Source organism: Akebia trifoliata, chromosome 4, assembly GCF_017979445.1.
Source record: "Akebia trifoliata isolate Shusen 1 chromosome 4, ASM1797944v1, whole genome shotgun sequence".
NCBI classification, from domain to species: Eukaryota; Viridiplantae; Streptophyta; class Magnoliopsida; order Ranunculales; family Lardizabalaceae; genus Akebia; species Akebia trifoliata.
Window position 1 is genome coordinate 9,332,838 of NC_141378.1, and position 12,018 is coordinate 9,344,855.

General features: G+C 32.8%; 2 protein-coding genes across 2 annotated transcripts; both read right to left on the bottom strand.

Annotated features, from left to right (window-relative positions):
- Positions 1 to 3,305: 3,305 nt before the first annotated feature.
- LOC147403607 (Cystathionine beta-synthase (CBS) family protein) lies at positions 3,306 to 6,285 on the bottom strand. Its single transcript, XM_086437673.1, has 5 exons — positions 6,181 to 6,285; positions 4,899 to 5,177; positions 4,130 to 4,211; positions 3,754 to 3,827; positions 3,306 to 3,651 (listed from the first exon to the last, which is right to left on the bottom strand). The coding sequence occupies exons 2-5, from the start codon at positions 5,160 to 5,162 to the stop codon at positions 3,448 to 3,450; spliced, it is 624 nt and encodes a 207-aa protein (XP_086293799.1). The 5' UTR covers positions 5,163 to 5,177; positions 6,181 to 6,285; the 3' UTR covers positions 3,306 to 3,447.
- Positions 6,286 to 8,272: 1,987 nt separating this feature from the next.
- On the bottom strand, positions 8,273 to 11,813 carry TLP6 (tubby like protein 6). The gene is made up of 5 exons (XM_086439234.1): positions 11,237 to 11,813; positions 10,395 to 10,746; positions 10,217 to 10,304; positions 9,142 to 9,271; positions 8,273 to 9,057 (listed from the first exon to the last, which is right to left on the bottom strand). Exons 2-5 carry the CDS (start codon positions 10,701 to 10,703, stop codon positions 8,382 to 8,384), a joined length of 1,203 nt encoding a protein of 400 aa, XP_086295360.1. The 5' UTR covers positions 10,704 to 10,746; positions 11,237 to 11,813; the 3' UTR covers positions 8,273 to 8,381.
- Positions 11,814 to 12,018: the final 205 nt, after the last annotated feature.

Below are 12,018 nucleotides of genomic sequence, written 5' to 3' on the forward strand. Positions count from 1 at the left end.
CCCACAAAATATCGAACATCAAAAGTTTTGTTTATAGTATAGCAAATTTTATGACCGGATTGCCGCTTCAAAATATCTAAAGCAATCCTCTCCTCTCTTTTTTTTTTCTCTCTTTTTTTTTTTAATTACACGTGGCATTTTAAGAGGTATTAGAAAATATTGACGCGTCTTGTACCAAAGAGGGTTTCTTCAAAATTTTGAGGCGGACTAAACGCTCCAAAATCGTACTCCTTGAAACTTTCCGAAATTTGTTACTCACCAAACGTAAGTTACAAACGGGACAACAAATCTTTGTTCATGCAAACCTTGGAGTAGGGATCCAATTCATGTAATTCAAATTGCTTCGAGTATCAATTTATGGCATCCAAAAGACGATATGATGTCATAGGATTATAAAGGATAAAATTTTAAGAATTTTGAAAAGAAATTAAAAAAAAAATAAATTAAAAGAAGTTAATTTTCATTATTGAATTTTAGTTCTAAATTTAAGATTTCGATAATTATTCATTTTCAACAACTTTGATTAAATTCAAATAGGATTTGTTTATTTTAAATCATAATTTTTCCATAAAATCTAGAAGGTTTTGATGTTAGATTGTCAATTTGATAATCTATATGAGCCCAACAACTCTTGGTAGGATTTAAAATCTTACTAAAGTAGTCATGTTAGCTTGATAAGATTTGTTCATTAACAAATTTTATAAAATAAGAATTTATTTTTAATAAAATTAGAACAAATAGATTTGTCGGGTAAATCTCTTTAAATAAATTTAAAAAAAAGTATCACATTTCATATTACCACCAGTATTTCATGAAAAATTTTGGACATTTTTGGTAAAAACTTTGAAGCAACGGTACTACTACAAAATTTCAGTAGAGCTTTCTCTTTTGAATTGCACATGGTGTCTCCAAGGAGATATCCAAACTTTATTACAAGAACTCTCTTACTTTATCAAGTTTGTTACGAAACAAACTTTACTTTATGAATCAGGTTAGCGTGACTAACTTAGTAAGATTTAAGGGTCTTTGGACCCACATAGATTATCAAATTGGCAATCGAATATCACATTTTTTTAGATTTCTTAGAAAAACTCATATTCAAAAACAAAAGTCAAAATAAAATTTCTTTTTGAGTTTTTTATTGACGGTGTTGAAAATGGATGACTACTGAACTTTCACATTTAAAATAAAAATTCAATAGTGAAAATTTATTATTATTATTATTATTATTGAATTTTATTTATCAAACTTCTTAAAACTTTGTCCTTTATAAGCCTGTGGCATCAGATCAAATTTTGAATGTCACAAATGGATGCGAGTAGGATCCACTACAACTTATGTTAAGTAACAAATTAACTTCTTCAATTTGAATTTTATGACAAGGATCCCCACTTTAAGGTTTGTTGGGTAACAAACTTGATAAACTAAGGTTCCATTGGAGTTGTCAAAACTCTCCAAGGGAGTTTTTGTAATGAAAATGCCACAATTAGACTCCTTATGAAAAAAATTCACTATTTTTTTTCAAAGAAAGTATTATTCTCTGGGTGATTGAATTATTCTGATTAATTCACATATTTTAAGTTTTTTTTTTTTTTTACATGTTTTTTTTTCTTCAAATTTTACATCTTTCACAATTTTTTATAAAATCTAATCCAAAAAAATGCTAATGTAACTTATTGAATGTTGTAAAGTGTAAAATTGTAAGTTGTAACATGTGAGATATAAGTTCGACTTTGAAGTTGCCATGCTTCAAAATTTTGGAGGAATCCTACTTTTAGGTGACAAACGTTCATTTCATCTTTTAATCGAATAGAATTCAAATTTTAGTTGTAATTCGAATTGCTAACAAGTATTAGGCATGTCGGGTAAATCTCTCTATTATAAGGGAGTAAAACAAATAATAATAAAAACCATGTGTCATATTAAGGAGGATTACACAAAAAATTTGAATCAGTTTTTAATAAACGAGATTCTTGTCGTTACTTGAGATAACCCTATCTATTTTGCCCAAATTTAATGCCCTTGATTATTATTATTATTAGTAGTAGTAGTAGTAGTATATTTTATCTTATTTTTTATGATGGGGGTGTTAGGAATCGTAGGCCTAACTAGTAGGTACGATACAATTGACTTCTAAGAGCAATTCCAATCGTCCTTTAAAACTCTAAATATAAAGATTTGGTCAACTGAATCAAATTCCAACCGTGCTTTAATTTTAAAAAAGTGACTTAAAATTACTATTCATTGCTTCAAATTTGAAGTGGGGAGAGAAGATTTAAAATCCCACATTTATCACTATTCATATTTTTCAATAAACCCTATTGGGTCCCATTTTTTTTTTATAAATGTCAATTTTAGCCTACTTTTTTCATATAACGTGATTTAAATGCCACTTCTATCCCTTACAAGTTTTAAAGTCTTTTCATTTAATATTTTAAAAACAAACCAAATCAATTATTCGATCAAGTTCGATAGAAATTTGAGTTATGTTTAATTGTGAATCACCAATTTTGCAAGATTTTCTTGCTTATGAAAATAAATTAAGGTAATATATATATTATTAAACATAAGATGATCCAACCAAATTGATAGATTATTGTAAACAATTGCTAAATTATTATTATTATATTATTTTTGGGTTTAGGATTTTAAATGATCCTAATCATAATTGTAAACAACTATAAAATTTATTTGAACAAGTGTTTAGGATTTTGTAATATTGACATTATAATTTGAGACAAATCTTTTGTAATGTTCAGAGAGTGTTTATTTTTAAATGGGGTCAATAAGTTAAAGTTGGGGTGCCAATAGCAATTCTCTTTTTTCTCTTAATTGAAATATAATAAGTAAAAATTGGAGTGCCAATAGCAACACTTATATTTTTTTAATTTTTAAATGTATTTGGATAGTGTTTTAAAGTCATGAATGGCGATTTAAAGGTGGAACCCATATGGAGTAGAAAATATTTTAGAGTAGATGCCAATTTGAAGGTGTTTTTAAAAGCTCTCGGTTGGAGTTGCTTTTAGAGAATCATTTCTCACCCAAATCCCTAGGTACTTGCAATACCCTACAAATCACACATATGAGGTAAGTCAGGATAAATTCCAGTGGTTGGCCAATGAGTGAATTTGAATTCAAGATCTCTCCCATTTTGGATGGAGGCCTTAGGCCTGACCACTATACTCAAAACTAGTTGGTTTTGATTAAATTTCTCCCAAAACAATTGCTTCAATCGTTTGAACCAACTGCTGGTTCTTGATATAAGATGAGAACTTATAGTTGAAAAGTGAAACCATTCCACTTAATGAAGACGAGTACAATGCCAGTCACCTCATTCAAGCAATGATTCTTGTTAAGTTGGGTGTTGGTTTCATGTGATTACATTTGATTTACAATTTTTCATGGGCCATGAAATTAAAAATGGAGTCGAATTTTGGATTAATTTATCTAATAATATTCTCCTTTGATGAAGTCATTTAAACGCTTCACCTCCTCATTTTGCTGTTCCACGACTGATCGAACAACATCTACAATCGAAATCATGCCAACCATTTTTGCGTCTATAACGGGCATGTGGTGTATATGATTCTCTGACATCAATTGCATTGCTTTCAGAATATTTGTATCAGATGTCACTGTGATCAACTTATTCTGTAGAAGACATTTTGAAAGAATGAAGGTTGGATTAATATTATATAGATAATGGTCATGAGAGAAGATTGAAGTTTAAAGGAAGATTAGTAAATAAATAACCTCTTCAGTCATGATCTCACCAACTGTTGTGGTTTTGGAATGTCTTCCTTGTAAGATCATCTTCCTAAGATAGTCTGCTTTGGCATCAATTCAGTCATCAGAAACCAAGATAATAGTTTATTTTTTCAGGTTTAAAGTTAAGTAATTATAAGTTTTAGAAGACTTGAAATCATGGTTTTAAAAGGGGAATTTACTCCAATTTATTGAAACTCTACTCATTCCAATTTTCAAAATATTTACCAAATCACTTTTTTATTTTATTTTATATTATTATTGTTGTGATATATATTTAATTTTTTAAAAGGGTGTGTATTTATACTAAAATACCATATATACTCAGTATCAATGTGTATTTATGATAGAAAGGTAATTATACCTCTTTCAGTGATGATTCCAGCCACCAATTTTCGCTCTCCAGGCTTTAGAACTACCAATGATCCAACATTATTCTGTGTCATCTGTGATTTGCACACATCTGAATGTAAATTTCAAATTTCAAATTCAAAAAAGAAAATGAAATTATCATCTAAATGTATGAATAATGCACTTTTTAATTTTATTTTGGATGATTTAGACATAGCCCTCTAAGGTTTGATGAATATTTGAGATGCCCTTTGTGTTTTCACATTGAAGACATACCCTTCGACCTTGGTCTTCTCTTAAAGAGTAACAAAAATTGACTTAAATGCCCTCATCTTTGCTAGACCTCTAGCAAAAAATTCTTAATTTTTCTTTTTAAAACAAGTCATCTTCAATCTCTTGGTTACAATGTCCTCTTTTACCCTCATCTCTAACACGATGATTCTATTTCAATAGAAATAAATATTTTGGGTGGTAGTTGATAGAGGATAAGACGAAGTTGAAAACGATGGATTGAATACAAGATTGAGTAGAATATGAATAATTTCCCATAGGGGTTGAAGAGCTTAAAGATTACATTTTTTTTTTTAAAGAGAAAAATTAAAGGGTTTTTTTTTGCTAAAGGGTATTTAAGTCATTTCATTTTTTCATTAATAGTAGACAGAGGTCAAGAGATACGTCCTCAGTTTTAAAAACACAAGAAGGTAACTCAAATATTCACTAAAACGTATAGAGGGGCATGTATAAATTAATATTTTTTTTCAAAAATTTGAAAGAATGCATACATTCTTTACGGCATCATAAACAGTGTCATTGGTGTGGCACCAGAACAAAGATGTACTTTCTTCGACACCCTTTGTCTTGAGAATATCATCTACTGTTGTATTCTCCAATCCTCTGTGTTGTAGAGTTGGAGAAGAGGTAACACATTCGAAGCCCGAAAATACTTTGTTTTGTATGGGAATCGCACCCCTTGAACTTGAATGATGTATTATTGCATGTTTAAACATGTCTCGATGAGTCCTTAGAGCTTGGAAAATTCCTTGCATTTCGACACTATAATTCTGAAATAAAAGTGATTTACATAATAAATAAACATCAAACTATTATCAATCTAAGTATTTGTGTCTTTAAATATTAGGTGAAATTTTGATTTTGATTTTTTTTCCTAATGTGATCACGTGTCACAACCAAGAATAAATTACAAAGAGATTTGTGAGAATCAAACAAATAGTCATTGTTTTCTTGTATTTGATATTTTATTTCGAATCTTGACTTCAGTATTGAAATGGAATTTACAGATAATCTCTCAATAGTATGAACCAAGAAGGGTCACAAAAGACTAAATCATGGATTATTGGCTCAGGCATGTTTTTAAAATATTTTCCATAAAGTGCATACTTCCATTTTGCTATTTATTTATTTTTAACAAAAAAAAAAGGTGCCCTTTGTACAACCATTTTCATTATTTTACTTTTATACCCTTCCCTTTTTCTTTTTCTTTTTTTGTATTAAAAATCAAGTTCATTTTTATGTGAAATTCAAAAAAGGAAATAAAATTAATTCAATAAATAAATACCAAAATATCGGGATGTTTACGAAAAAGTGATTAACTATTGACGAATTTACGATTCGAGCTCACTGTTCATTTTAATGACCAAAACATGAATGATAATGAATTCAGAGGTTTTTAAAATGACAATTTCACAGGTTTAACATGACTAATTGGAAATGGTCACTTTAAAACCATCAAATTCGTTACCGTTTTGAATTTTAACTAACAAAAATGTGATCATTCATGTTTTGATAATTAAAAAGAACAGTTCGCCAGAATTATAAATAACTCATTTTCAACTCACGAAATAGTAATTCACCCTAAAATATATGCACTCTTTGATAAATATTTTAAAAACATGTATGTACCAAATACTTTTGGTGTCATTTTATACTTTCAGCAAAGTTTGTGTGGCAAATATAAGCTCTCATAAGGTGTAATAATGGATGGGATGCGAGAAAATTAAGATACAATTTGTTAGTAAATATGCGAAAAATGGGGGATGAACATACCTTAAGAGCAGATAATATGTGGTGAAAGAAGTTAGGTCTTCCTGCCTCAATTGTGAGGATGTATTTCTAGTTTGAAACTCTTCTACTTCTGTGTTGGTATGATGAAGTTCTTTCCTTCAATGACAAAGGAAGGAAAAGGAATGTTTGGGATGCCTAACTTCCTTGGAACATTTTATTAAAAGAACTATTTGGAGGAGACCTTCAAGAATAAGAAATTCTTCTTGTAAAGGTCCAGATTGATTGGATTGTTAATCCATAATCCAGGTCTCAAATATGGTTTCAGACCCTGGACACAATCAATCGGGTTGGTAGTATTGAACCTCAAAATCCTAACCCAAGCCCGATCCAAGACCCATATATATTATATAAATTATTATAATAATAGTTATGAGGTCAGGATACTGACGGGCCTAGTACAGAAGAGCAAGTCTGATCCTAAACATGAATCTGGTCTAACCCAGCCTGGCCCAATAACTAAATGGGCCTATTGAGAGACCAGGATTAGAAATTGAAGTCCAAATGGATTTGCCTCATTATCGTGGAAGCCAAATCATCCCAAAGATCAAGGGTTGCTGAAATGAATCCTATTTCTTTATTAAATTCTTTCCAGAACTAGATTTTCTATTATTGAAAGTGAATTCATGTATATATATCTAAATCCAAGTTTTTTTTTTGTCTTCCTCTCTTTGCGTATTTCTTCTAACAAAAGACTTTAATTGGCCTTCATTGAATGTGCCCAATCCATCACAATTGGTTTCTCTTAGGATCTGTTTGATATTTAAAAAAAAAAAAAATGGGTGAGCAAATCTCTATCCAGAAAAGCTAGAATGAGATAAATATTGAAAAAGAAAACTGTCTAGTGTTATTTATGTTCCCATTAATATTTTCTCCTCTGCGCTTCGGAACTGTTAAATCTCTTCTTCCCATATGATCAGTTTTCTATTTTATAAAAGAAGATCCATGGATTCTCTCTTATGGATCACAAACATGGTCACTATCAAGGTTTAAAATCTCATTTCGATGCAATTTTGAGTCAGTAGAAAAGCCTTATCAACCAAAACATTCTGAAACATTCAGTGACTCAGGGTCAATGTTTTATTCCGAAATCCGAGTAGTCCATCAAAATATTCCGAAAGCACATGGACAACATTTTTCTATTCTAGTAAAATTTCCCATCCTCAACCACCAAGTCAGACATCCATCACCATCGAATTCATCTGCCTTTCAACCCAAACCACCATCCGACAAGACCGCTAAATACTAGTTAGTAGTGGCTCCAGAGTCACCCTCCTCATTGAGATATACTTCTCCTAATTGATCCTAGTAACTCTCCAAAATCATACACAACCAGAAGAAACCAATAACAACAATTATGAAAAGCTACAAAAGAAAAGCACAACCGAAGAAAGAAGAGTTGCTCATAAGAATTTCTCATGCTTCTTAATATGGCATCTGAATCAAACCAAATGCCAGTCGGGTATTATATCTCAAGCTGAACAAAAACAGCTGGAGAAGCAAAAGGTTGATAAGATTTTAAAAGAACAAGAGGAATACCCAAAAGAACTTGAATGGAGATGGTGAAATCATATAAGACCAGTCTTTCCATAGTAAAAGGTGCAGCTCTGGACAGAGTGGAATGGTAGAGCATGATTTGTTTGGCTAACCCAACTCTTTGGTATAAGGCTTTGAGGGTAATGATGACTCCTGAAGCCCACCTCAATTTATCTCCCCAACAGAATAGAACGCATTGTGTCAGCCACATGAGGTCAAAACACAATGCATTTGAGACCCTTTCGAAGAATCTAATGACTCTACAGTAATGACACGAAGATAGTGAAAGAACATATGAACTCACTTTCAATAACACGTTACTTGGCTCTGGACAAAATATGTAAATTTCAACAAAATATAACAATAATGGTAAGTGATGGAGCTACATACTCAAGAATGATGGTTGCATAAGAACTCTCATCTGCAATTATATATAACAGAAATGCAAATTACAATTCATTGGGTCCGCCTGCTGTGAGATAAACTAATGCCCGCACAACTACCATACATAGTGTTGCCTGCACAGCTTATATACTCAGTGTTAATAAGCAGTAGAGATTAAAGAGCTTCCATTGACAAATATATTTACAACCAGTATTTTTTGTGGAAGCAAAAAAAAATACATAATAACAATCTCTTATAAATGGAGGCTACTCGCAAGCCGGCTTAGTATCAAAGCTACTCAAGCAGATTGCAAAGGCTTGGAAGGCAGAGAGTGGGTATCGATAATCCATAGTGAAGATGTCTTTCCCAATCTTTCCAAACTGTAGAATTACTTTCTCTTGCTCCGCTTGTGAAACATTGTGGGAAGGCTCCACAGCTGCCACAAGTTGGAAGTTTTTAACTGAGGCCACAGTAACACGGCCTCGGAAATTTAGACACCAACATTGGAGCTGTTCATGCCATCTCGGTGCTTTATTCTTCAAAACCAATGGTTCTCTTGTACCCTGAACAGATATTGGTGGGTCTAAGAGGCTTGTGGAGGTGACATCCATTAATGTGTCCTTCAATTTTGGACCCGAAGAGAGGGAAAGTTGTTCCTCGATGGATTGAGGAAATGTGGTTGGTGTAGGTGCAGTACCCCCTTCTTGAATTGCGGAGATGGGGATGAAATGCATGGTGCATTGCATTCTTCGAGGGCCCCTTGCACGGAGAACATTGAGCTCGTATGAGACAGTGGCAATGTTGTAATTACCAGCTGGGACAACTCTTGGAGATACCTGTTTGGAATGGATTTTTCGATTTGACCGGCTATTTGATTGGATAGCAGTGTTGTCTGAAGGTTGGCTGTCGTAAATGATGAATTTGGTGCCAAGAAAATTGGACCTGGATTACCAATAAATTGTGAGTCGTGAAAGGATGAGCTATTAGGAAACAGATTGACAGCATTTATAAATAACTATAACTTACCTCAATTTCCCAATATATGTATTACTTGCTCGAGAGAAATCATCAGCTAAGGATATAACAAATTCTATTCTTGTTGTCCTTCTGATTTTTTTTGCTGCTAACAATAATTTCCCATTCTCCCCCAGCAGTGCTGTAATTTCATTTAATAGTAATCAGAGTAATACATGATATATAATTAAATGCAGTTTTATCTTACGAAAGTATCGGCTTAAGCTTCATCACATGATACCCAAACAACCTCAATGCGAAGACTTACCAATTTGTTTGCGAAAAATACTCACGAAGATGATAACAAAATCTCCCACTTCACTAAAAGTTAGGAACTCACATCCATAGTGGTGCTATGTCGAGCTCCCTTAACAACCATGAATCAGGTTGTTATCGATTGGAGTTAGTTTTTTAAAAGGGTATTTTACTGAATCATGTGTGAAAGATAGGTTAATTACCAGACAGCATGTTCACAAAGTATTTCAGAAATAAAAAAAAAATTCAAAAGCAAAATCTTCTTCTATAGGATTTTAAAAAAAATTACCTTGATACACCACCCTGACTTAAGAAAATTAACTTCAATCATCTTCAACATAAAAACCCAGATTTTTTTTACCCTGTTCTCTTCCCAAAACCAGATTGAATAGAGTAAAATCAAGGGTTCCTACAAGGGATTAAGGCAAGGTTGAAAAATCAAGGGTTTCGGATAGAAAAATCAAGAAAAGGGTGTGCTTACACACCAATCTTACCCACTTTTACCCTGATTTTCACATAGAAAAATCAAGGATTTCTGCTAGGGATTAAAGTGAAGCTGAAAATGATGGATCGAAGATGAGGTTTAATAGATTAACATAATTTACTATAGACATTGTAGAGCTTGAAGATGACTGGTTTTAGGATATTGAAAACAAAACACATAATTAAAAAATGTATTACTTTTCCATTACAGGGCAACTTCAAATTTTCAGATCACCATCGCTATATTTTACTCCCTTTTTTTAAAATCAGAAACACAATTAACAGTATGAATAGTCTTAATTATGGAAGAGAAAGAAAGAAAGAAACATGAGAAAATAACAATAATTACCAGGAGTCAGACCAAGATAAAGACGATATGTAGAAGTCGCTCTCTCCCGTCTGATAAAGCACTGTATAGGCGAATCACGTGGTCCCGGCTATTTAAATCAACAATAACAATTTCAGTAGAAAGAATTATGAAATCAATAACAAATTATATCCAAAAAAAGAATTATATAAAAAATCACCTGTTTTAATGAGATGGGAAAGGTGAGCCTCCCACATTCCTCTGGAGTTTTTACTACTTCTTTTGTGATCTCTCTCCATGACTTACAAACTGAAGCACAAGAGACGACATCTCGCCTTGCAGGCCAAGATGTCTGGCTTGCTTCAAGCCTTTGGATCACATCAAGGAGTAACTCTGGTGGTAGATTAGCCCATCGGCTTTCTTGAACCGAATTAGATTGGAAACGCGGCTTATCGGGCGCGACAAGCGATCTCATCCGACAATGTCCGTGCTTCCTCCTCGCCATGCGAAAAATGCTTTTAAACGACATTGGAATCAAAGATAACGTTTTTCTCTCTCTCAATCTTCTTAATCTTGTAAGAACAAAAGTTAAACAGGAATCAGATCTAGCTATGGAACTGCAAATTTGAATCAAATAGAGCGAGTTTTGAATAAAAACAAGAGAGATCTGGACTCTTGGAGATATCGTTTTTTTACATCTGCGGTCTAAAATTAATCGGAGAAATCAATGATCCAATAAGAACCGTTTGATCTACTGTGTGAGTAAAGAGATTCCGTAGAATTCTCTGATTTCTCTCTCGAAATCATTCAATCACGCAAGATTCCAACATTCAAAGAAAGAATATGAATGCGATAAATATGAGTTATAATTTCTAAAGCAAATATCATCAAATAAAGGCCCAAAAACTTCAATGAGTTGTTCTCTTTATCTCCAGACCGAAAAAATTTGCTCGTTTTTTCTGGAAATTCTTCGAATATGCAGAAAAGCGCATCCAACGAAGCTGAAAAAACATGATTTGAAACCTCGAATGAGAAATCTACTCAATTTCACCAGCAACCTACCTGAATAACTTCAAATGCTTGCAAAGCAACCTTCCAAAAGGAAAATCCCCATGCCTTCAATGGTTTCGGATGATCTCGAACAACTAAAATACCAGCAACGCATCAAAAAATCGATCTCTGATCTGTTCAATATTCCAAGATTGAAAAGTAAAACGATCGATTTGATCGACCAACAACGAAAATGCATCCGTAATCTCCTAGAGAACCACAAAAGCAATAAAACAACCGATCTATCGAGCGAACTAGTACAGAATGGAGAATAAAACGATCGATCGATTCAAACACCAAAAATGCAGAATCTTGAACTTATCTAACCATTAAAATGATCAGGAAAACCTCCAGAAAACCTCTAAAGTTGGAGATTAAAGACGAAAGATTCAACCTTTCATGCTCCAATGCCTCCGCAAGAAGGAAAAAAAAAAATCGGAGAAACACGGCCCAATTACAAAATGCCGACCATGTTCTCCTCTTTCGTTATTTAAAATCCCCATATTTCGTTCTCATCTTCCATCTCTCTCTCCTCCAACACAGCCACCGATACCAAGCCAACACCTTTACTCGGATCCCAACCTATTCTCTTCTCCTCTCCTCGAACGTTTCTAACTTCCAACTCCTCTTTTATTTCTCCATCACTAAAAAAACATTTTTTATTTAAAAAAATATATATTTCTTTTTCTATTTTAATTTATTTTCCAAAGAGGGTTTATCTATCGTGGCGCTTTGGGCCCAAGATTCCTTCGGGATTTGCTTTCTCTTTTGCCGAAAAGGTTACTTTATTCTCT